A 24,852-nucleotide genomic window follows, 5' to 3' on the forward strand; every position below is an offset into this window, starting at 1 on the left:
ATTCACGGGACAGAGGCGCGCGCTGCACGCCGGGCCTCGTAGTCCAACGAGGACGGCAGCCCCAGCGCGCGATGGGAGGAGTGGTAGGAGGGCAGCCCCGCGCTGCACGCCGGGAGCCGCGGCGCCTAACGGGATTTGGGGAGGGAGGGGGGAGCAGAGGCGCGCGCTGCATGCCGGGATTCCGGTTTCGCCATCTCACGACGCCGGTTGGCCGTCCGCGCATAAAGGGTGCCGGGGCAGCAGAGCGCGTTGCATGCCGGGACTCGTAGTTCTCACGACGCCGGGCCTCAGCAGAACAGAGACCTTCGTTCCGCGATGTGATTCGCAGCGCCTGACGGGGGTTCGTGGTACAGAGGGGCGCGCTGCACACCGGGACTCTTAGTCGCTCGACGCCCGGCTTCAGCGCCTGACGGGGCTTCCCGCGCAGCATGCCAGGATCCGCAGTCCCGGACGCCGAGCTCGCGGCGGCACGGGCCGTCGGAACGCTGTTCCCACCCGGCCGGGCTAGGCCGACCCCGCAGATGTGGTCCCGGGACCCGCCCCTTCCCGAGGCTGGCACAAGGCCTCTCGGGCCCGCGTGGGCGTGTGTTTACGCGCGGCTCTCGGCGCACGCACGCACGCTGCGGCACATGACGTTGCACGCTGTCCCGGAAGTCGGCGCGGAACGGGCGGCGGGTGGAAGCCGGTGCCGGGGCAGGAATCGCAGCGCCGCCGCCACCGCCTCCTTTGCCCGGGCGGGCTCGCCCTCCAACCTGCGATGGGCTCCTGGCCCTGAGCGCCCACGGCTGCCTTTCCGCAGCGACTCCGCGCGGCCGCGATGGAGGCGCCGCCCGCCGGCCGCGTTCCCGCCGAGGGCCCCCCGCCGCCGGCCGTGGCAGAGGTGCGCTGCCCGGGCCCCGGGCCGCTGCGTCTGCTCGAGTGGAGGGTGGCGGCGGGCGCGGCGGTGCGCATCGGCTCGGTGCTGGCGGTGTGCGAGGCCACCGCCGCCTCCGCGCAGCCCGCCGGGCCCGCCCCTGCCCGCGCCGGTTCCGGGGGCTGCGTGCGCGCGGAGCGCCGGCTGAGGTCGGAGCGAGCCGGTGTGGTGCGGGAGCTGTGTGCGCAGCCGGGCCAGGTGGTGGCCCCCGGGTGAGTGGGGCGATGGGAACAGCGACGGGCGGGGGTCCTGGCCCAGGCACTGGGTAGGAAGACGTCTCCAGGGTGGCAGCTGACGAGGCTGTGCTCGCGGAGGACCTTGGAACGTGGGCCCACAGCTTCGCGTCTGCGAGTCTGTTCAAGGCTAATCCACAGTCACTACTTGTGACTTTACTAATCGGAGGCAGCTGACTTTTTTTTTTTAAAGTCCTCGGTCATCGAAATTGCACTCTTCAGAAAACTGGTGCACTCCTTCCTCTTTTTTTGTGGTGGGTACCTCCCACCAAGACTTCATGATTGTAAATGAGGAAAACTTGGGGCCATAGCGAGTACCGGACGAATCAGGCATGCTCCATGCTTGTCGTAGTACTGTTGAGAGGTGTGCACTTCTATAGATCCTAGTAAACCGTGTGAAACGTCTGATTGTAAAGCCTGGTGGGTTCTGCATCATGGCTCAGGAAGGGGAGTGGGGGCGGCTTTGGCACAGGTAGGTCATCCAGCCTCCTGTAGTAAGCTCTCGCTGGTGGTACCTCTGTTTTAACTTCCTGAAGGGACTTTTCTTTATTTGAAGTGGGTGAGCCTGTCAGTTTCCATGTCCTGTCTGAGATGTGCACAAAGTTGTGTGGTGGTTTTCATTGTCAGAGACAGAACCCTAGGGCAGCTGAGCGTCCCTGCCTCCTGCTGAAGTGACTGTGTGCATCTTCCCTCTGTGGGGCCACAGGGGGCCCTGGGTGCTCGGTTCCCCGTCTGTCCACGCTGGCCCTTCTGGTGGACCACTGACCCCTGCTCCTATCCCTGTGGCTTGCACTGAGCCTCCAGTTGTGGAGCATCTTCTGCCTGGTTAGAACTGGCCTCCCTCCCAATCCCAGGAGCCTCATTCTCCGCCAGTTCTCCTCTCTCATCCTTGGAGGTGGAGCCCGTGTCCTCAGCGTTCTGTTCAGGCATCCATGCTGCCCACTGAATGCAGGTGAGGTGGATAGGCTGCACCCTCCAGTGGGGCCATCTGCCTGGCCTCCTTTAGAAGGGAGGGGCTCACAGTGCTGGGTGTGTGACACACAGGTACGCAGTCGGCATTACTTTGAAGTCAGGTCTTACCGGACCATTGCTTGGGCCCTAATGAGCCTGTAAACCCACTGAATGGTGGAGGTAAGGCCCAATACAGGTGTTTCACTGGGTGGAAAACCCCTGAGGGAGGGAGCCTTTCTCCATGTTGTTCTGTCCCTCTGACCTCACAGGAAGGACCTCCAAGGCCGATGGGCCAGTGACTGGTCGCACTAGGTAGTGGGAGGCTTCGGATGCAGCGCTTTGATCTAGTCAGCCAGCCCTGCGAATCTGAGTGACCCAGGGTGTTAATCTCACCAGTGAACCAAGTAACCAATCTGGAGCCAAGTGCACAGCTGTGGGTAGTTTTTCGGCATTTGAGATCCCAGGGTGTCTGACTGCACTGATTCGTCACAGGGTTTTGGAGACTGCAGAGTGGTAGCGGTCCTCCTGGAATGCAGGCGAAGGGCTTGTGTAAAGCACTGACGCAGAGCGGGCTCACCTGGCCGGAACTGCCTCATCCCCAGCATTGCTCTTATCAGCAGGACTCGTGCTGACCACGTCACAGGTGGTTCTCAGACAATGAACAGTTCTAGGAACTTAGAAACCCTGCCTCTGGGTGTGGCTGGAATAAAGTAGGTTATTGCCAGAACCTCCAGTACAGCTGTATGTTGTGTCCTGCTCCCTGTGGTCAGGGGTAGGTGGGGGCTGCCGTCGCTCCTCAGAGGAACGGGACTGAGGTTCCACGAGGTTTGGGCGGGCCAGCGCCGCCCCCTGCTGAGGCTCCCCCTTGGCTTCCTCCCCACTGCTCTCTCCTTGGGCCGTATTTTGTCCCAAGCACCCCAGTGCAGGGGAAGTGGGTAGAATGGGTGTGTATTTCTGTCTTCATAACCTGTGTGTGGATTGAAACTATTTTGGTTTGGAAGTATTCTGACAAGGCATCACTGGCCAGAAACCAAAGGTGTTAATTATTTGTTTACCCGATGATGTCCTTCCTCCCCACCTATCAGCTTTCTTCTGTTATTCTCGGGGAAACATTTAAGTCCCCAAAGAAAAGGGAGGTACATGCAGAAAACCATCAGAGAATAAGTCTGGTGAAGGGTGAGACCGACAGGAGGAGGCTGTGGAGGTGTGTTTGCGTCTTTCATTGATGTCTGCCGAGCCTCACCCGTGCCCGGTAGCTTGTCTGTCTGCAGGGAGAACGTCCGCAGAATCTTGAGAAACCCATGAAGGAAACTTGGAGTACAACCTGAGATTATCACCCAGTGTTAGTGTTCTAAAACTAGCGAGTGAGGGTTTTTTAAGATTCTAAACAGTTCAGTCAGTGCACTAAAAAAATCATCTGCAGAAGTCTTACCTTGGAAGTAAGGGAATTACTTGTTCATCCTGGCATCAAAATATTGATGAACTAGTAGATTCTTTTGGTTAAATCAGTTTATCCTTCCCTGTTGACACCTGCACTATTTAAAAGATTGCTCATTTAGAGACACGTTTATGTCTGAAATTTGAGAAATTGTTGCTTTAATTGGACCCGTTATACTCAGTCTGTACTTAAGGTGGATTTTTGTTTTGTTTTCCAGTTTGCTTAACAGAAAAGTATCGGCCTTTGCATTCTCGTAGTTTTATGTGCACCCGTGACTTATTTTTCCTACAGTTCTAATTTTTAGATATCTTGTCTAATCTTTTAAATAAAGCCCTTTCAACCAAGTGGGCTTTGAAGCATGTCTGCCTAAGAAACAATGTGTGGGTTTTGAGAAACTGTAGTGTCCTTATCAGATTGATCTTCATTTTCTTGTTTTCTTTAAAGTTAATTTTAAAGTGGAGTCTATGAAATTAAGCATCTGGTTACGAAGGAATGAGCGAATCTGCAATTTTACATATGTTTCAAACAAACGTACAGAGAAGTGTGTATATACATATACACACAAAAATGCTTGCACTCAGGTATTCTTTTTCAGGTTGTTTTCCATTGCAGGTTATTACAGGGCATTGAACGTAGTTCCCTGTGCTCTGCAGTAAGCCCTGGTGCTTTCCCTGTGTAACTGTAGAATTTTGATGGCACTGGGAATGGGGAGTCCGCTCTTAGTTTAGTTTCTTCTTCAGACGCTTTAGACTTTGTCTCTTATGACCGTGGATTCAGTCACCAGGCCAGAGCTGGCCGGGGTGCTCCCAGGTGGCTGTGTCCTGGCTTGGGTGACTTCTGGCCCTGCTTGAGTGATGTGGGATACTGCTGCTGATGGCACTGCCCTGCTCCTGGCCACCGGCACCCCTCACCCACCCCTGCGGTACTTATAAAACAAGTACGCATTTCAGCTCCTTTTTGTGCATAACTTAAGACATAAGGAAAAATTGTAGGAATATTACCAAGAATTCTCATAAGCTTCACCCAGATTTCCCAAATGTTCACATTTTACCATATTTACTTTATCTTTCGTTCCCCTTCCACTCATTTTTTTTTTTTCCTGAAGCTGAGTAAGTTGCAGGCATGGTGTCACTTTAACTCTAAATACTTCAATTTCCTAAGAAGAACAGAGACACCCTCTTACCTAGCCGTGTACAGTTAGCATTAGAAATGAAGATGACACGGGACCAGTTTCTTCTCTGCAGATTTCCCTGATGGGCCAGTAATAGTGTGTTCAGCTGTCAGCTCGGTGGTCCTGTAACCCAGACAGTCCCTGCATCTTTCCCTCCTTTGTCTTCTCCAGGGGTTTTGCAGACCAGCCTGCTGTCCAGAACACCCTGCGTGTTCTGAGCAGGCCCGTCAGGCAGTCTGTCCCTTTCCAGTTTTTTGAGTGTAGGTTACTTGTTTAGGCCAGTGTCCGTAGTGAAAAGTTCCTCTTGTAATTAAGTATCGTGTGAGAGATACTTCATTACTCAGTAGACACCTTAACTCTCACCATACTGTGTAACATTTTTTGCATCTATTGATGGTTCCTGATTGGACCTGCTGTTTTTATGAGGATTGTACAGTGGTGATGTTCGTGGTCTGGGGTCAGGTGGGCGCAGTGAGGCTGCATGCACACGGTGGACATTAGTGCCCAGGTACCAGGTGACAGGTTGTGAGCGGAAGGGACAGAAGGGTGGGGAAGAAGAGGCCCTACTTAGAAGGGGGGGTGTTGCCCCCACCCCCGGCTTTGAGGGCCCATTTGGCAGCTCTGTCTGCCCATGACAGTCCACAAGCCTCGGATAAAAGTGAATGAGGAAGGAGGGACGTGTAACTATCTGTTCTCATGCACGAGGCCCTGACCAGAGGGCTGTTTGGACCTCAGAGAGCTCTCTGTCCTGTAGGGAATCACCTAGCAGGGCCACACTCACAGACATTGGCATGCGGCCCAGGGCCCAGGAGGGGCTCAGCCGGGTCGGGGCAGGGCCACGACATGGGTCCCTGGGGCCCTGCGCCATCAGGCACTCTGATCACACAGCCTTCAGGTTCATGAGCTGAAAGCCCCCTTCGGAGACCACTGCCAGGCACCCAGGGTTTGATGTGGGCGTGCAAAGAAAATGAGAATTTCTGTGTTTGTAAATCCAGGAATATTACAGTAGTTCTATCAGAAAAATTTAGGTTCCTCATAGCCTTTTTCTAGACTGGGAAGAATATAGTTGTTATACCAAACTGTTCCTTATTGTGTTAACAGTTTCGGTTTTTTTAAGTTGTTTATCAGAAATGTAAGAGAATTGCATATAAATATTTAATGTATTTTGAGACAGTTTTCATGTTATCGCCGAGTTTCCTCTCCTGATGGGACAGCCTTAGTTCTTTCAGTTGTCCTGTGTGTGGTTTTGTTCTGCTTTACACAAGAGAGATGTGCAGATGGAAAAGAACTTCGTTTTACACCCGGAGAAATGGGACCCTAGAGGGTGTTGTGACTTCCTTAAAGTCTTGTGAGATCAGGTGTCCTTACCCCTCAGATGCTCTTTCTAGAGCAGTTTGATAAATTGAGAGTAAGTTCTTTCTAATGTGTGTTTTTTTCATCCTGTTTCTAGGGCGGTTCTGGTGCGATTGGAAGGATGTAGCCACCCAGTTGTCATGAAGGGCTTGTGTGCTGAATGTGGCCAAGACCTGACCCAGTAAGTGCCAGCAGACCTCTGTGTTTGAGACACAGTGAACTGTGGGTGCCAAGAGATGAGTGTTCGGGGTGCCTGGCATGGGAGGTAAGGAGTCCAACTCTGAGAGCAGGTGGCAGGCGCTCCCGTCCCTTTATCTGCCCATGCGAGGTCAGTCAGCTTCCTCAGGAGGTAGTCCTTTCTGGTTTTGTTTCTCGGAGTTCTGGAAACACGAAAGCACGTCTGATGCTCGCTCCCAGTATGGTAGAAAACAGCTGGTGGGTTGAGATTTGCGTTCTCATCCCAGCCGAGCAAACTGCGTGTCCCTTCCTGGTGGGACTGGCTCTCCCTGAAGGCGGCCTGTACCTTCCCAACCCCAGGCCCCCGCCACACACCCGGGCTGCTGCATTTATGCGCGTGGAGCGGTGTGGGCCTCTAGGTTTCAGTGTGCCTGTCACATTGTATTTTCGAAGAGAACTTTGTGAGTGTGACTGTTAACTTTTCACCAGTTTTCCTGTCTGTTTTCAGACAGTGGAGGACCTTTCAGCAGTTGTCAACAGAATGAAATTTTGCACAGAGCTAGCAGCGTGCCTCAGCTAGAGCATCCGTTGAGATTTCCAGGCGCTGATCAGCTGAGGGCGCCCTCTCAGCAGCCCCTCTCCCTCCGCAGGTTGCAGAGTAAGAACGGCAGGCAGCAGGTGCCGCTGTCCACGGCCACCGTGTCGATGGTGCACAGTGTCCCGGAGCTGATGGTGAGCTCCGAGGTGAGTGCGGCTCCCGAGCGCAGTGAGCGCGCCTGCGGGCTCTCCCATGTGCAGAGTCACACTGCGCCAGGGACGGGTGGCCTGCCTGAGGGTGAAGGCTGTTCCCCAGGGGAGTCCACTCGCGGGAAGGTCCGCGGCTCCACTGCTTTGAGTCCGGAGCTATCAAGGAGCTGCAGCTGCAGCTGCATCCCGGGCTTGGAGGCCCCGGTGTGGGAGGGGCGTACCTCTGGATGCCACGGGAGCACATTGTCAGGGGAGGGGCTTTGTCGGGACTCCTGCCCGGGAGCAGAGGCTGACCTCAAGCAGGGGGAAGCCAGGCTGAGCCGGAGGTGAGAGGTGTTGGGTCTGAGTGGCGCTGGCCGCATGGGCATGGGGTGGAGGGGATGGCCCAGTGCCGGTCCCCACGGGTGATCCCTGAGCGTTCACGTGCTGGCACATGCCATGTGCACGAGCACTGATGAGAGGCCTGAAGAGGAGAAAGAGCTGCCTGAGGTCAGGCATCCCGGTGCCTGGGCCAGGTCTGGACGGTGAGTTGAGTGAGCGTCGCTGGGACCCGGGACCAGGCACATGCCCACCCCACAGGGCCCTGCAGAAACTCTTATCTTAATTGTGAGGCAGTTTCAGAGCTGCACATTTTTGTGAGTGGGTAGGTAAATATCTTCTTCTCTGCGCTGTTAGAATTTTATTAGATTAGTGCTTTTAAATGATATTTACCTACTTCATTTTTCCTGGGAAAGACAAAATGCTAGATCCATGATTCTGGGTTTCCTGAGTTACTGGAATTTAAACAAATACAAATATGTAGGTGTGTGTTTAAAACAAAACTGGGAAGTCTGGGGATAAAAAGAAGAAAAAGCATCCCCCCATTGCTCCTGCTGTAACCATACCTGCTGGCCTTTCTGCATAACCTCTTCAGGAGCAGACAGTAGACTCCCCCAGTCTGACCAGGCCAGGGCTGTTAACAGTGGTCAGTGAGGACCAGTCACACTGAGAGATGATAAGATGTGCAGCCCCAAAGCGAGCGTCACCACCACCCTACCCTTTGGCTGATGCGAGGTGGGGCCAGGGCTCCTTCCCGGAGCAGAGCCCCACCTTGGCCTGTGGGTGACAGCCGTGCTGCGCCGGCTCCGGACCCTGCGGGTCCCCTCCCAGGTGGCGCGGCTGGCCCGTTGTACCACTCGCTTGCACTAAGCTGCTCCGCGCATTCAGCTGAACCTGTGGACACAGGGCTTTCTTCTCACCCCTTCTCGTCACCGGTCCACGTAGTTCATTAAAGTCGAGCACACGTCAGAGGGGCCCCCCATCCCCCGGGTGTGTGGACGCTCAGGGGGCTTGGCTGGCGGGTGCAGGGGTGGCGAGGGACTTCTCAGCTCCCTCTCGTGTTTCCTGAGAAGACTGAATTTTGCGTTGGCTCCAGACATACTCTGCCATTTCTCTTTGTCCTTTCTACCTGCAGCAGGCCGAGAAGCTCGGACGGGAGGACCAGCAGCGGCTGCATCGCAACAGGAAACTGGTGCTCATGGTGGACTTGGACCAGACCCTGATCCACACGACAGAGCAGCACTGCCCACAGATGTCCAACAAAGTGAGCGGTCCTCCGGCGGCTCCGGGGCGGGGGGTCAGGACAGCTCAGAGGTGGGGCCTTCACCTGAAAGAGCTCGCTCAGTTTCGGCTCGGTGAGTGACCGGGCGACGGGACAGGCGCACGGACCACGTCCTCACGGGGGGCCACTGCCCTCGGGGCGCGGGTCCGAGGTGGAGGGCGCTGAGCACCTGGTGAGCGGCAAATGGCTTCTTGTAGCTGGATTTCAGTCCTCTCGCCACAAACTGTGTTTTCTCAGTTATGTCAGTCATCTTTTCGCATCGTGGGCACCAGTTCCTTTGTGTAACGGCAGCTGTGGGCAGACATCTCCAGGTTGCCTCGTGCACCGCAGCCGCTGCACCGACACCAGGCCAAGCAGAGCTGCAGGGCTGTGTGTAGCCCTGCGCCTGCGCCTTGGCAGCCCCGCCGCCCCCGGCCCAGGGCTTATCCTGCTTTTGAAGTCGGGCATTTTAATTCATTTTATAAAACAGTTTGAACGAATTACAACATGCCTGTTCTCGATTTTTGAGGTCTGGGATGTGTCCTCACGGCCACATGGACAGTCCTTGGCTGCTGGTGGTGGCTTGACTTTGCCTCTGCCCACACCCTGCCTGCTGGCCGGGTTCCTCTGCCAACTCAGTGACAACGTCCGTGATCCATGGCCACCCACCCGCCACAGTGCCTGAGTCTGTGGGACACCTGTCAGCGACAGCTAGAAAGGCGTATTTAATCTTTAACCTTGAAGATCCAAACTTGGGTTTTTAAGGATATTTCTGTTGCAACTTTTGGAGTTCTTAAGTACTGAGTACGGTGAAAGTTCACACAATTGAACTCCCAGAGGTTTTAACAGAACAGCCCCATCGTGAGGGGTGTGGGTAAGTCAGAGCCGGTAAAAAGGTAACTAGGCCTTGAGTTGTTTACTCTTCTTTTCTGATTGTTTATCACTGCTGAGATAATTAATGATGAGCAAGACTAGGAGCGTCAAAATTGACCTTCCTAGGAGAGTGACTTACTTGCATGCTAATCGTGTGTAGGCAGGCTGGGATTATTAATCTCACGGCTCCTCAAAATGGTTGAGAACGCTGGTTCAGCTTCCGAGTTGTGTCTGTGAGTGAGTGAAGCTGCATCTGATGTCTGGGAGTCAGACTGTGTTAGTGAGACTGTCACTGACCCCCTGACCGTCGCTAGGTCACTAGGGATCTGTTCCCAGCAACACAGCGGGACTCTCCTGCTGGACACACAGGACGTTTGGAGAAACAAAAACACGCATGGCCTCACTTAGGGTACTCGGTTTCAGCGCTGTCAGAGAAGGGTGGCCAGGATGTGTGAGGCTGTGTCCAGGTCCCAAGAGCCCTTGAGCAACGGCCGTGGCTCCTGGCCTGCAGATGGCTACGGTGCCACAGCCGTCACAGGGAGCTGACTCCTGCAGGTAGTTGCCAGGGCTGCTCTGGGCGGTTCCGTGCTTGTCCCAGGTGTCCCAGGGGCGGTCCCTGCGGCAGAGGAGCCGAGCCGCTCGTGGAGCGCGGGAAGGAGAGTGCGCCTGCCACCCCAGTGCCCGCCCTGACCTGGCCTCTCCTCTGCAGGGCATATTCCACTTCCAGCTGGGCCGGGGCGAGCCGATGCTGCACACCCGCCTGCGTCCGCACTGCAAGGAGTTCCTGGAGAAGATCGCCCGGCTGTACGAGCTGCACGTCTTCACCTTCGGCAGCCGGCTGTATGCACACACCATTGCGGGTGAGGCTGCTTGCTTGCTGCAGAGGTTCCTGAAATGAGAAGACTGAGAAGCGCTGCCAGGCTCAAGTCCAGCCTCTGGCTGGCTTGTGAGGGGCGCCGTTGAGTCGATCCGCGGCTGACGGGGATGAGAGCGCTGCATCCTTGGTCACTGGGCGGGCGCCACCCACACTGCTGGGCTGCAGGCCACAGTCACTGGCCACTTTGGAAGTTGGTCAGGGCCACAGATATGTGGAAAAGTAGAAACTCTTAAGGGTCTTTAAAAATACATTTTATAACTGGTTTGGAAATGACGCTGCAACTACGTTGCTTGTGTTTGTCTGCAGGTAGCACTCCCGGTGTAGACGAGGCTGTGTCCTCCTGGGAAGGGAGTGGTGTGGTGGTTGGGCCTGGGGCCTCGTGCTTCTGCGCCGGCCATGCCTGTGCGTGTGTACAGCAGTCCCTGGGCCGCCCTGGCTGGGGACAGCGGGCAGGTTGCTAGCTTCGCTAGCAGGGGCACAGCTAGGTCCAGCCCACAGGGACCCGTCAGTGGACGTTGAGTACCTGCGTGATGGCGTGGTCACAGCTCCTTGGTGTTAGTTACAAGGAGGTTAAGTTAAGTACTTTCAATTCAGACATTTTTACAGGTCGGTCTTGGTCTGTTCTTGTCTACAGGAAATAGGTTTTGAACCCCCTCTACTGTTTAGTGCCTTTGTAGGAAAGGTTCGTCACAGACACGGGAGCGTCTTGTAACTAAATTCAGCTCATTTGCCCAGCATGTGGCTGCTGTGCAGCCCCGGGGCACCTAACTGGAGATGGACACAGTCCTTCCGGGACTCCTCGTGCAGTGAGTGCAGCACCCGCGTGCGCCCTCAGCTTCCCCTTGTGGCCTTCCACCCAGAGCCTGTCCTCTCTAGGGGTCAGAGAGGCCCATGGGACCCCAGCGGCGGGTCCCTGGGGAGGCCTCTCCTGTGCGCGCCAGCTCAGCCCACCTGCCTCCCAGGGGAATTCCCGCAATCCCGCATGGGTCCAACAAGGACATCACAGGGAAACTGTGGGCAGTGTCCCAGGAGAGGGGTGCAGACACCCTCCGGCAGCACCTTGTGGTGGGGGTGACATTGAGACTGACAGTGCTCGCTCAAGGACAGGACCTGGGAGGAAGCTCATGGCTCACGGGGTCGGGGTGGGGGCTGCTGAGAGCGATGGGCCCCGAGGGTTTGGGGACTGAGTGTGTCCACACGTGACCAGGGCACCTTTAGCTGATAGGAGTCAGCTGGTCACCTGTGTCAGTGTGATTATTCACAGGTGACAGCAAGAGGCCAGATGTTCATTCTGATGCCTGAGTGGCTTTTAACAACGATGGTTTCTGTAACTTTCTCTTTCTGTCAGCTTTTAATTGTGAAAGTTACTACTTCCACAGAACGTGCACCTTCAGTGTAACTAGGGTGGAAGTATGTTCATTGAGGCTTTGCTTGCTTTTCGTTTATTCATTGTAGAGACTTAATAATTCTGTTCATCAGTTTTTGGTTTAGCTGCTGAGGACCATCAGCGTCCATATAGGAGGGACAGCGTTCTTTCTGTGTTGGAAAGTAGTGTCACGTTTCTCCTGTAAGAGCGAGTTTTCTGTTAACGAGACACTGATGACTCAGTGAAGGCAGGGATTGAGATACAGTGTCAGATTCACGATGTCATCCGGCGTCAGGGATGAGGCGGGATCTGGGCGGCATGGGGAGGGTGGGCTGGAAGCCAGGCTGGAGAAGAGGGTGACTGGGGGGACAGGATGCACTTGGAGCTACGCAGGGCTTCCCTGTCTGGGTGAGAGGTCTGCAGCAGGCCCGGTTGTGGGTGGAGTCTGCAGGCGGGGTGCGAGGTTAGAGGTGCTGCCGCCCGCTTTGTCCTGTGAACGATGAAGGCTCAGGAAGATTTGAGCCCCCAGTCGGGACCGCCACTTCTCCCATGTCTGGGCCCCTCTCTGGTGCCCCAAGCACCCTGTGTGCAGGTGGAGCTGGGCGTGCCTGGGTGTATTGCCCTGGAGGCCCTGAGCTTCCTGGGCATGGAGCTCATGCTCCCGCCTTCCAGCCTAGTGAGACCCCAGGGGGTGTGAAATGCAGCCAGCGTTGGCTGCACGGGTGGCCTGACGTGGTTAAACTAAGAGTGGAAGGCGGGGAGTGGCCGGTGGTCCCGCCTGAGTGAGGAGGGCGCTGGAGCCAGTCCTGCTGCGGCGCTTCCCGCGTTTGGAACGGCCTCGCCACGTGCACAGTGGGACCTCGTGCATCCCACACATGTGACCTTGTCCTGTTCTCCTTTCGTAGGGTTCTTAGATCCTGAGAAGAAGCTTTTTTCTCACCGAATATTATCAAGGGACGAATGTATTGACCCGTTTTCTAAAACAGGGAATCTGAGGTATGTACCTGGTTGGTGTGTCCTCGCTGCGGCGCCCGTGCCGTCCCCGCTGTCGAGACTGCACTTGGAGCATCAGACAGCGGTTCTGCCTTGATTCTCCCAGTTCCCGCTGTTGGTTTTCCGGCACTTAGCATGCCGGCTGTCTTCTCCCCAGACCCTCCCATCCCTGTGTCTCTATGGATGTCCAGGCACTGGTGGTTCTGGGGAACCTGGGGCCGGAGCCCAGGGCAACAGGTGTGGGGAGAGGCCTCGAGAGCAGTGGGGTCGTAGCAGGTGGAAGGGGACGAGTGGAGGTGGTGGGGGCGGGGTGCCCAGGGCTCCCCGCTGGCAAGGCAGTGGCTTTGCCGGGTCAGGAGTCTCGAGGGGTTGCTGGCAGGGGTGTTGGCGTCTGGGGTTTGTGTCCCTTAGACTCTCGTGTGCTGTTGTCCCTCAGGACGTGATACAGTCCTGAGTCCGACAGTGCCTGCTCCCACCCCTCCCCTCCCTGTCCTGGCCTCTGCTTTCACCACAGGGGTGGCCAGGCATTGACAAAGGGCTGTTTTATATTTTGAGAGTTTTTTGCTTCCCCTGTACAAAGAATTTCCCCATTTCTACCCAGAAAGGTAGCCCGCCCCATTATACTACATCAGACACCACTTTTTGTGGGTGTTGTGGGGGAAAGCGGGCTCCAGGGCCCTCGGGTGGTGGGCGCTTGGCTGGTGCAGGTCTGGGCCGCTGGGTCTGCTCCCCGGGCTGGATTTGGTGTGGTTTTTACCTCCCTCATCTGGAGTTAAATGTGCCAGGTACTTGAGCTGCCTTTTGTGTTTCACCTGCCACGAGGAAAACAGACTCAGGAAATAACATTAACTTCGGACGCGTGAACACTTTTTCTGGGCAGTCACAGCCTTAATCGGCTGCTGGAGAACCTGAACAGTGGCAGGCGCCCCTCCTGGGTTTGCTTTTCGACCCAGAAGGCAGGCACAGGGCTCGCACCCTCTGAAGGCTGGCTCTCTGCACCTCCCTCCCTGGGTCTCAGTCCTGGGCAGAAATCAAGTTAAAAGCCCACAGGGCAGGTCTGCTTTTGTTAAGTGGCTTTTTGGACCCTTGTTCATATTTCTGCTCACCCCATGCACCCTGACAGCTTCGGGGAGAACTGTAATCCCTTTCTGGACTCGATGTCAAGTAGGTGCCCTGCAGGGAACGGTTGGTTGTTCCAGACAGCTGAGATTCGAGTAAGGGCTTGCCCTCCCCCTGTAACTGAGAGCTCTCCCCTGGCCGTGGGCTGGACGCCTGTGTGTGTAGATGAAGTCGTGTTGGGGTGCGGCCAGCGCCACTGGTCCACACCAGCTTTCCGTGGACGAGGGCTCCCGAGGCCCCCGGACACCAACCCCGTCCCTCTGGCCCTTTAGAGGAAGTGTTCTGACTCCCGCTTTGAGGGATCTCGGAAGCGAAGAAGCCTGTCTTAGTGTTGCTTTCTGCGGAAACTTGGGGAGATTCTACACGTGAGCTGAACGAAGGCTCTCAGTGTGTCCGTTTCTGGGGAATTTGCTCTCTGCTGGTTTCATATAAGACACACTCTTAACTTCTGATTGAGGATTATTTTATAAACTGTGCTAGTAATTTTGATGGGTTCTTACTCCCAGAAATCTCTTCCCTTGTGGAGACTCAATGGTTTGCATCATCGATGACCGAGAAGACGTCTGGAAGTTTGCCCCCAACCTGATCACTGTGAAGAAGTACGTGTACTTCCAGGGCACGGGGGACGTCAACGCCCCGCCTGGGTCCCGAGAGCCTCAGGCCAGGAAGAGAGGTGGGCCACTCCTCCGGGGCGTCAGAGGACAAGTGTTTGCCCCTGTTTTTCTCCTCTCTCGTGTCTGTCACGGCTGCTGTAAATTCAGAATTCAGTTTGATTTTATTTATTTATATTATTTTAGTTACACAGGTTGTTGGGTTTATTTATTTATGCTGAAAAGCACAATATTACTTGGTTTCAGTTATTTTTTTTTTTTTGACAGTACTAACCTAAACGTTTTTTGAGTTGAGTGAAGATTAAAGAATACAACTTAATTTAATGCATGTGAATACTGCCTTTCATTCCCAGCTTTCCTTGAAGGACAAACATGACTCTGGGAATCTGGCCGCTGCACTGTGTGCACACGGGAGGCCGACGCCGTGCCCTGGCCCAGAGTCAGCGGGGAGGCGTGCGGCTGCACCTGCCAGGCAACCCTGAACCCAAAATCTGGAGAAAATTTAAAGTTTTGGTTTAAATGAAGTTTTTCTGATGATCTTTAGTTTTTAAATGAAATATTTCAAGGCATACGGTTATTGCTGCAGTCACTGAAATGACTCTGAGGTGTAGGCCAGGAGGAGTGGGACCCAAGAGCGTCCCCACGGAGGACCAGGCTGGACAGCACAGCTCGTGGAGGCCGCTGTTCCCAGGCCCAGCCTGACCGCAGCCTGGGCACTAAGCATGCGGCATGTTTTGTGTTGTTGTGGAAACCAAAGCAGAGTGAGCGTGTGAGGTCCCCAGACCTGAGTGTTTTCTCTCCAGCTCCTCCCAGCAGAGGTTTGCCAACCCTGGGCCAGAGTGGGGTTCAAACCCACAGCCGTGGGAGGCGACCAGGTCTGCTTGAGCGGGAAGTCCCTGTTAGATGCTAAGTGACACACTTTTTTCTCTCGTGCACACGTGTAGTAAATCCTTCTTCTAAAAGGTGCCGACATCCCGGAACAGCCTCCATCCGTCAGGGACCCCGAGGAAGGAAGGCAGGTGTCTGGGGTTGAGCAGAGCAACGGCCTCGGGAAACCAGCGAGGGAGCTAAACGGAGGTGCTGCTCCACGGGGGGGCTGGCCCTGGCCTGGGCAGGAGGAGGACAGGGGCGCCCGGCCCGCCGCCCGCACCCCTGGGGCCGATGGCAGGGGGCCCCCATCGTGTGCACAGCAGCGGGGGCGGACACAGCCCGAGAAGCGGCCCATGTGGGGCCCCACAGGCCCCGACCTGGAGCTGGACGTCCCCAGTGACAGCGGGAGCAGCAGCGAGTCTGAAGGCCGGCCGTCCCCCGCCGCCTCTGACTGCGAGAGCGGGGAGAAGAGGGCCCGGAAGAAGACCAAGGCCCCCCGGGACGCCGGCAAGGGCGGCCCTCCCGGCGCAGCAGCGGACAGGCCTGCGGGTGCCAACCACTGCGGGGAGCCCACGCCCGGTGTCCACCTGGACGGCCAGGAGGAGGGCGAGCGGGACGGCCTCTGCGGGCTGGGCAGCGGCTGTGCTGACAGGAAGGAGGCCGAGACGGAGTCACAGAACAGCGAGCAGTCAGGCATCACGGTGGGCGAGTCCCTGGACCAGAGCGTGGAGGAGGAGGAGGAGGAGGAGGACGCCGACGACGATGACCACCTGGTGCACCTGGAGGAGATCCTGGCCCGTGTGCACTCTGACTACTACGCCAAGTACGACCGCTTCCTCCGCGGGGAGGCTCGGGAGCCCCCCGACATCCGGAAGATTGTGCCCGAGCTCAGGAGCAAGGTGCTGGCCGACGTCGCCATCATCTTCAGTGGGCTGCACCCCACAGACTTCCCGGTGGAGAAGACACGGGAGCACTACCACGCCACGGCGCTCGGCGCGCGCATCCTCACCCAGCTGGTGCTGGACCCCGACGCCCCCGACAGGGCCACCCACCTGATCGCGGCGCGGGCCGGTGAGTCGGGCCTTCCATGTTGGGAGTGGGGTCCTGGTGCAGCCTCTCCCTGGGGACAGCCCCAACTCTGACTCAGCGGCTGTCCCCGCGTGCCCCCGTGCTGTGTGCGAAATGAGCGGGTTGTGCCTGGGTCGGGGTGGAGCTGGGGCCCCAACATGTGTCGAGGTTGAACAGGGGAGGCGCAGATTGGTCGGGACCCATGTGCACCCTGGTTGAGTGTAGGTGGGAAGTGAGGGTTACGGCGGAGCCTCCCTCAGACGCTCAGGCACCGCTGGTCTCAGCCGAGTGGATGGTTCCTCATCGAGCGGACGGCCCCTCAGTGATTGGCACACTGTGAAGGCATGCTCACGCCCTTTTCCTTTAAAGAAAGTTAGAAGAACCTCATTACTTCCTTGAAGCAGTTTGGTGTTTTCCAAACAAAGCCTGCTGCAGGCCGGCCTCTCCGGTCACTGCCCCTCCCTCATCTGCAGCCACTGAGTCAGGGCTTCTGAACACCTGCCCCCAACAGAGCATGATCTGCAGGGTCCTCTGTGAGCTCACGGGTGGGACAGGCCCTCCCCGACGGTGGAGGAGACCTTCCCAGGACGTCGGGTGCTGTCGTGTATCTGCCCCGCCTGCATCCAGAGTGGCCTGTTACTGTTCTGGGAGATGGTGGGAGACGGCGGGCTCCAGGGGTGGAGGGGTCCCAGCAGAGGGGGACTAGGGTTGTGACCTTGAACGGCCAGCGGAGGAGCTGAGACTCCGTGCAGCAAGGAGAGGGGCTTGCGGCGGGTTCCTGATCGGGGCGGTGGAGCTGGACTTGGGGACGTGGCACGTGTGTTCTCGGGAAGAGAGAGAGCTGCAGGCTCTGCGGTGGACATTGAGAGAGAGGTTGGACCAGCAGGGGCTCGAGACCCTTCCTGAGCCATCACGAAACGGTGTCCCTGCAAGCCTGGCCTTCCGCCCTGCTGTGAGGTCACCCCTCCAGGACCCCAGCCTGCGCACTTTGCCCTGACGGCAGCACTGCACTGACGGGTGTTTGCTTGCAGGCACGGAGAAGGTGCGCCAGGCCCAGGAGTGTGGGCAGCTGCACGTGGTCAACCCCGACTGGCTGTGGAGCTGCCTGGAGCGGTGGGACAAGGTGGAGGAGCAGCTGTTCCCACTGAGAGATGACCATGGCAGGGCGCAGAGGTGAGCACCAGCCCCCAGCCTCCCTGCCCAGGACTCCCAGCACGGCATTGCCACAGCCAGCCAGGCCGGCCCCTGGCCCCCGGCATGCGGGCAGGGAAGGAGAGGCTTGGGGTGGGGGTCTGCTGCTCCCTCCTCCAGAGGCCGCTCATCTGTCCCCTGCCACCCTCGCCGCAGGTGCTGCAGGCTCCAAGCAGGTCATCTTGAAAAGCACCTCTGAGCATTGCTTCCTGGGGAAGGAACAAAATTGCTTTTTCTGAGACACAGTGTGGCTTTTAGCAACAAAGCTTAGTTTGTGTGTCTTTCCTTTGTGGCTAGGATGTGGTTGTAACAAGTCACAAAGCCTTTGTGGGGTCTGACGTGGAGGGAGGTGGTGACCAGGACTGGGGCGGGGCAGAAGACCGGTTGGCAGGTTGTGAGTCCCCAGGGGCAGCCGGGGGTGGGAGTGCACCGTGCAGGCCTGTTTCTGTTGAGGCAACTTGGACAGGGCTCCTGTCTGGGCAGAGTCGATTCTGTGCTTGGAGACAGCAGGGTGGCCCCCATGCCCACCTCTCGGGGGGCCAAGGCTTACTTAGGAAGAACCGTGTCCTCACGTGCAGATGTGGAGGGAGGAACCGCAGGCAGGAGGGCTCAGCTCCCAGCCTGGGCAGAGGTTCCTGGGTCCCGCATCAGTGCCAGCCCCTCCTCATGGCCCTCATTCTCATCCCGCAGGGAGGACGGCCCGGCAGCCTTTCCCGACAGGCAGGGCGTGCTTCCCACCACCCTGTTCCACCCGACGCCGGTCCATCCCAGGGCCCCGCCCGGCCCCGAGGCTCGGGTGTACGACGCCAGCACGGGCAGGCTCATTCGGAAGGGCGCTGCGGGCCCCGGGCCCCCCGGCTCCCTGCCCGTCCACGCAGAGCTCTCCTCCTTCAGGTACGTGGGCTCAGCCAGCAGGTAGTGCGCTGGGGCGCTGGTGGTCCGCACGTGAGGGTCGGACTAGGGCACGCTCCTCACTCATGTCCACGTGGGGCCTTTCTCCACATTCCCTGTCCTGCCTTGGGTCCCAGAACTGGGCAGGCAAGTCCGTGGTTTAGCCTTTGCTCAGTGTCGGGGTGCCAGCCCTCCCAGCGGAGGCAGGCCTTGGGCGGCGGGATCTGACCCTCCTGCCTCGCCCTTGCAGGCCTGTCCCCTCTGCAGGACGGAGAGAACTGTTACGAGGGAGGAGGGTCCTGCTCGGGCCATCGGGAGCAGCTCTGCTCTGCAGCTCCCACCCTCAGTAGGCCCAGCCTCCCTGTCCCACTTCTGACTCGGGTCAGACTGAGGGTCGTGGCGGCTGGGGCAGTTTGTGAGCAGGAGTGCAGGTGGGTGGGGATGGCACTGCCCTGAGAGGAACATGGCCAGTGGTCTCCACCCGTGTCTCCACGAGTGTCTGTTTCCTCCCTGTGTGTGAAGGAACTCTGCTGGACTGAGGACCTTACACACCACTTGGTGAAGCACCTTAGGACACTGTGAGGTTTAAACGAGGGTCCGAAGTTCTGTCTTGTTTTCCGTGAGTGGCCATTGCTGTGAAATGTGTGTGATGGACACGTGTCATCTTGCTTCTGGGTCCCCCTGCTTTCTGGAGCCTGGAGCCCTTCCCGAGAGCCAGCCCATGTGTGGCAGCCGGTTCCTTCTGCCTTCACTCCTCGGGCCTACGCTGACCTGGCTGCACTGACCGGCGGGGCCCCACCAGAGTGCTCTCTGTGGATGAGCAGTGACTCCACACCCTCTGGCCACAGCGACGCTGCGGGGCCGCTGCGAACCAGGGCTGGTGTGTGCAGAGTGGACATGGGCGCAGGGCCCCCGGAGGCCAGTGGGTGTCTGCTGGCCCTGCTGCTGGGCTCCACACATGAGCAGACAGATGCCCTGTTCGGCCTGTTAGGCCAGTTTGACTTGGACTGCTTGATTGGTGGTTTGTCCTGTTATTTTCAAGCAAAGGCATCGTCACTGATGAAGCTTCCATCTTCTCCCAGTGACGGTTAGTCATTTGAAGAGACACGTGGCGACGTCTGTGCTTCTGTTTACGTGCCCGCGAGTTCCTTCCCGAGAGCGGGCTGCTGGGCTGAAGGGCACATGTACCCTTGTCTTTAATAAACGGGGTCAGTTGTTTTCCAAAAACTCACTAGGGTCCGTGGCCCCACCCGGAGGACCCGGCCCCGCCCTCGCCCTCCGTCCAGTGCTGGCCCCTCACACCCGCCCGCCCGGTGGGGAGTGGAGGCAGACGTCCCCAGCGGTCGTCTCCAGCTGCCGGGGGGCCCCCCACGCACACCGGTCGGTCTTTTGGATCTCACGTCGGGCGGCTGCTTACATCCTGGATGGACTCCCTTTTTCTTACTGGGTCTGACACCTTGTGGCTGTGTCGTCGGGGAAATGTTTGTTGTGGGTAGAAGCGTGTTCCGAAGATGACGCCACCCGCCGAGGTGTGGGGGGGCACCTCATGGCTCTCGCCGAGCCGCCGGGGCTGGGGTTCTCTCTGTAGTCCCGGTTACAGCTGCGGTTTTCACCGTCGGGTCTTCTCGAGGAGTTTCTCACTTTGAGCTCCTCCTGTCCTCCGCCTTCTTTTTAAACATGTTACGTTGATCTGGCATTATTTCAAGTCCGTGTTTTTTGAGTCATAGCTTATCTGAGGCCCCAGGACAGAGTAGACATTTGGGCGTTTTCTGTCACTGGCGCCGAGCGGGTGGCAGGCGGCTGAGGGAAGTCCCAGCCCAGGCCCGTGACGCCACACTCCTGCTGCGGGGACCTTGCCTTCAGGGCAGAAGCGCCTCAGTGCCTGAGGGAGCTCCCGCAGGAGATTCGGGTTTGGGCTTATAGCTCTGTATTTTACTGTCCCTGAGGACATCGGCACCCGAAACCGAGGCCTGTCGCCCCTTCCTCAGACTCCTCACACGTGCAGACCTGCGGGTCAGGATGGTCCATTTGTCACCACGCAGTGTTCATCTGTCGTGCAGTCATTGCTCCACTGAAGCATTTTAAATGGGACATCACGCTTGTTTCTGAGGCTCCTCCGTTTGAAAGTAAACCCGGTGGGTGTGCAGGACACACCTCCAAGGGGGAACCCTCCCCAGGCAGGACTGTGGGTGCTGCCTGCAGGGGCCTTCAGGGACGTGGACCCAGGCCCCTGAGCTCACAGGTTCCGAGTGCGGGGGCCGTGGGTGCAGGCCCTGCTGGCTTACTGCTCCCAGGGTCGCAGCTGAGGAGCCTGCAGCCTTGAGGCTGTCGGGGACACAGGCCACGGTCAGTTAGCCTGCGGGACGGCAGGGAGAGCCTTACCTCCACCCTCACTGGAGTTGCCCTCCTGGTGGAGGAGGGTGTGAGCTCGCACTCAGGGAGGGGCCGGGCCGGGGAACAGGTGGGGAGAGCCAATCCCACCACCACTTCTCACACCTTCCACAGCAGGAAACAGTGATGGTCCAGTGCCGATGTTAATTCTCAGCCCGAGCCCGCTTGTACGGTGACCGGCTCTCGCTGCAGGAGTCGCCCGCAGACTGAGGGCACGAGGCCTGAGGTGGAAGGGTTCTGGTCCTGGTGAGAGGGCACTGCTCTGATTGGATTGGTCCTCCCGCTGCAGATGGCCAGGAACTCACACGAGTGGGCACACCAGCCATGGATGGTATCGGCCAGCACCCTGCACGGCGGGGCTTCTCCTACGCCTGAGAGGAGCGAGCCGGCAGAGCCCTTCCTGAGGGCGTGTCTCGTGTGTCCAGTGTGGATGAAGCCATGCCCATGGTGGTGCCCCCAGGGCTCTGAGGCAAGGTTGGGATTAGAGGCCATCGGAGCAGACCCCCGATGGGAGGGTGGAGGGGCCTTAGAGACGGTGTCACTGCGTCGATGCGCTGGGAGGACAGCAGGCCGGGCGGGAAGGTGGAGCCATCTCCGCAGAGAATTGCAACCCGTGATGACAGGCAGACAGGCGCCCAGACTGACAAGTGCAGGATCTCAGGGTGACTGGAGAGACGGAAACCAGGCGCGTGAAAGACGACGCGGGAGGAGGAGACCTGGGATGCGCCCGCACGGGGGTCAGCAGGGAAGGCCCCAGCCGTCAGGACTCCCGGCTACGGGCTGGACAAGGGAGAAACCAGGATGAGCACGGCGTGGTTCAGCTTTTTAAAGACCAGAGATGAGAGAAAGCCTGTTTCACGCATCTGTCCTGTAATCGTGTGTATGTTACACGTCAGTGGTGTGTTCATGCCACGATACACCGTTAAGTGGTACCACAACGTATGTTTGTAACGTGTACAATTAAAGAATGGATTTTTATCTCTTAAGGTTTAATGTTTCTATGTAGCAAGAAAGTTAAGAGCTGCTTTTGTAGTCGCCACCAGTTCATTTGGGTAGTAACATTAGTAGATCATGAGATGCTGTGAATGGGAAAAGGGAGATGCTCGTCTTCGGGGCCTCGCATGCTCGGGAGGCACAGGCGGTGAGGGGTGCTGGTGGGGCCAGCTCTCCTGGGGGCGGACACGCTAGCACAGCCCCTTCCAGACCTCCAGGCCCGTCTGGATGGCCGGGCCACCCGCGGTGCCAGAGCCGAGGGGCTGCCAGCGCACGGGAGCTGGACCAGGCACGGAGGGAGCTGGGCGTTCACACAGTGGTTACACCGTCTCCAGATCTGGGGGCACCGTCAGCCTTCGAAGAGACAGCTATCTGTTAAGCAGAAGAGAACGAGGCTCCTTTGGTGGTGTCCTGGGAGGAGCCCCGACACTCCCCTAGCAGGCACGGGGCTGCACTCTCCCCAGTTTGCTCCCTGCCACCTGTCTTGCCTGGAGACCCCCGACAGCACCTGACAGCGCCCCGCCTCTGTGCGCTCTGTACCTGCTGCTCCTGGTTTCCTGGGCTGGCGGGCGGGGGTGCTGCTAAGTTTCACTCGTAGGGGCGAGCAGTCCCCAAAACGCCTGGTGTTGGGTTTACTGCGGGGATCGGTGCTGGACTGAGACGCCATGGTTCACCAAGGACGGGGATGCATGCCCTTGTGTCTGGAGCCCCAGCCCCACGAGCAGCCCTGCCCTTCGCAGTGGGGTGGCCTCCCGCCCTTGGCCTGTGGCTCGTGGAAGAGGGGGTGTCAATGGGCAGGAACAAGGCAGGCAGGTGCTGGCGGCTCCCTGAACAGCCACGGCTCCTTCAGGAAGTGCCCTGGGGTGCCTCCCAGGCTCCCAGGCCATGATCTTGTGGTGGCTGTCGTGATGGGACGGGGAGGCCAGTGGCCAGGGACTGGGCTCCGAGAGTACCGTGTCCCCGTGTGGGCGGCCCTGGGGGCCTATGGCGAGTCTGGGGTTTCCAACTCAGGTGGCAGTGGTGGCACAGACACGGAGATGAGCACGTCTCTGATTTCAGGAGGAGGTGCTGTTGTGGCCTTAATCTTCCGTCTGTGTGAGTCTTGATTTGACCTGAACACTTCCGGCCTCTGGGCAGTTGACAACCTCCCTGGGCTGCCCGGCGATGGTCACTGCCCAGATTAGCTCAAATGACCCCCCCCAGGAGTAAAACGACACCGTGGTTCACGACACTGGAAATGAGGGACGGTGGAGCACGGGCTGTCTCAGTGGCAGCATGGGTCCCCCTTCAGAGCACTGTGTTCACCAGGGTCTTCTCGGCAGCGTGGTTCAGGCTTCTGTTCCAGGGTACGGCCTACAGATACTGTAATTTGAATTAGAAGTATGCAGGAGACGCCAGGAAGGATCTGTGTGTTAAAATGACACAGAAATGACAGTTCTTAAATTGCAGTTTTACAATAACGTTTGCATAGCTTAATGCAGCCCCAGAGTCAGTCCTGTGCTGACGTTTACCCGAGTGAGTCCTGGCTTTAGATCTGCTTCATGCTGAAAATAAAATGACAAACATTTGACTCGTTTCTCTTAAATGTAAAGAACAAAGGCATATTAAACTGTTTGGCATATTTAAAAATTACGTACAGCAATGGGTTTTCAACCGCTCAGCCTCGCTGGAAGTCAGTGGCGGCAGGCGAGGAGTTTCTGAGATGAGAGGGAGCAGTTAAGTGCTGTCTGGAAACAACCGTGCAGACGTGAGGGGCTTCCTCCCACTTGTGTGACGGCGCTGTCGGTGAGGCGCGGAGGGCCCGGACTTGTCCTGAAATGTGTGTGATTTACATGAACAGCGGCAGTTCAGTCCCACATGGTGCAGAAAGGAGAGGCTTCAGCTCTGCCTGTCTTTCCTGAGGAAAACACACGCGTTGGGCTGGGGTTTATTCTAATGAGTTGACTTTCGGTGAAAGTTTTTCTTTTTTTTAACTTGGAAGTGTGATTCCCACCAAAGCACTGATTTTTGTTAGTTCTCGTCCAGCCACTTAGGTACACAGAGGGACAGTAACATGGTTCACTGTCCGGTTATTCCGTGAGCTCTGTGAGGGGGCAGCGTTGCTCCAGCTGCACCAGCACGCTGCCCCGATGGAGACCATCGCCTCGGAGGAGGCCGGAGACGTCTTCTAGATAGCCCTCGTCTTGCGAGTTACGCTCCGTCCTCGCCCCACTCACGTGTGCAGGAGACCGTACGTTCTCCTAAGACTGGCAGGCGGTCGACGGCTTGTGGGTGGTTCTGCCTCCGAAGCTGGTGAAGTGGCCCATCTCCGCAGGAGAGCAGCAGCGCCCGAGCAGACCGAGAGCCTCCCGTTTATCCGATGGCGTGCTGTGCCCGACACGTCTGTGCCTGGTCCGTCTGCCTCCGTTTGTGCAGTCAGCCCTTGGCTCTGCTGCTCCTGCCTCCGGAAGCTGCCCCACACCCGTGTGCCCAGGGCGGGGGGCCCCCTCCCTTCGCCTCCCAGGCTCGTGACTCAGCCGTGTTCTAAGCCTGGGGCCCGCGTGGTCCCTATTGCGACAGGTGCCAGGCTTCCGGGCAGCTGCGGCTCTTCCGCGGGCTCTCCCGGGCGAAAGCCCTGAGGATGCTCAGTTTCTGTGATTTTTGCTTTGATGCTTTGGTTGCGGGCTAGGCTGCTGGCACCTTGGGGGGTTGGGAGCAGAGGTCCTCGTGGTGTGGGGTGACGCTCTCCCTGGCTGTGGTCAGCGGGCGTGAAGGTGCTCTCGCACAAGGTTCCTCTGTGTGGAGCGCTTAGGGAGAGCGTTGGACATGGGAGCGGTTGGCAGGTGCAGTTTGGAGCCCACCCCGAGCCAGGACCAGGGCAGGGGCCGTCCGTGGGATGTGCGAGGCTCCGAGGGGTGGTCACTGGGCCTAAGCCTTGGGCCTCCCTCAGGGGTGTCTGCAGGTGGAGGTGACAGGTGCCTGTGCGGGGGAGTGGAGTGGCATCCCACAAGGAGACGCAGGGCTGGGAAGGAGTCCTGGGTTCACAGAGTTGGAAATCAAACATACTT

General features: G+C 57.9%; 1 protein-coding gene across 3 annotated transcripts in view; it reads left to right on the forward strand.

Moving 5' to 3' along the window:
• The first annotated feature begins 286 nt into the window (after positions 1-286).
• Positions 287-24,852, forward strand: part of CTDP1 (CTD phosphatase subunit 1) — a 30,630-nt gene continuing 6,064 nt past the window's right edge. The window contains exons 1-11 of one of the 3 annotated variants that reach the window (XM_074355439.1): positions 287-880; positions 6,157-6,240; positions 6,887-6,980; positions 8,437-8,565; positions 10,145-10,295; positions 12,584-12,674; positions 14,297-14,463; positions 15,365-16,342; positions 17,371-17,512; positions 18,221-18,424; positions 18,944-21,798. In XM_074355439.1, the coding sequence (XP_074211540.1) occupies positions 429-880; positions 6,157-6,240; positions 6,887-6,980; positions 8,437-8,565; positions 10,145-10,295; positions 12,584-12,674; positions 14,297-14,463; positions 15,365-16,342; positions 17,371-17,512; positions 18,221-18,424; positions 18,944-18,983 (2,532 nt within the window). In that variant the 5' untranslated portion in view covers positions 287-428 and the 3' untranslated portion in view covers positions 18,984-21,798. Of the gene's footprint in view, positions 1,126-6,156; positions 6,241-6,886; positions 6,981-8,436; positions 8,566-10,144; positions 10,296-12,583; positions 12,675-14,296; positions 14,464-15,364; positions 16,343-17,370; positions 17,513-18,220; positions 18,425-18,943; positions 21,799-24,852 lie in introns of those variants that run through there. The other 2 variants (XM_074355438.1, XM_010955052.3) reach the window with 2 other exon arrangements.

The sequence above is a fragment of the Camelus bactrianus genome, chromosome 30 (assembly GCF_048773025.1).
Source record: "Camelus bactrianus isolate YW-2024 breed Bactrian camel chromosome 30, ASM4877302v1, whole genome shotgun sequence".
Lineage (NCBI taxonomy): Eukaryota > Metazoa > Chordata > Mammalia > Artiodactyla > Camelidae > Camelus > Camelus bactrianus.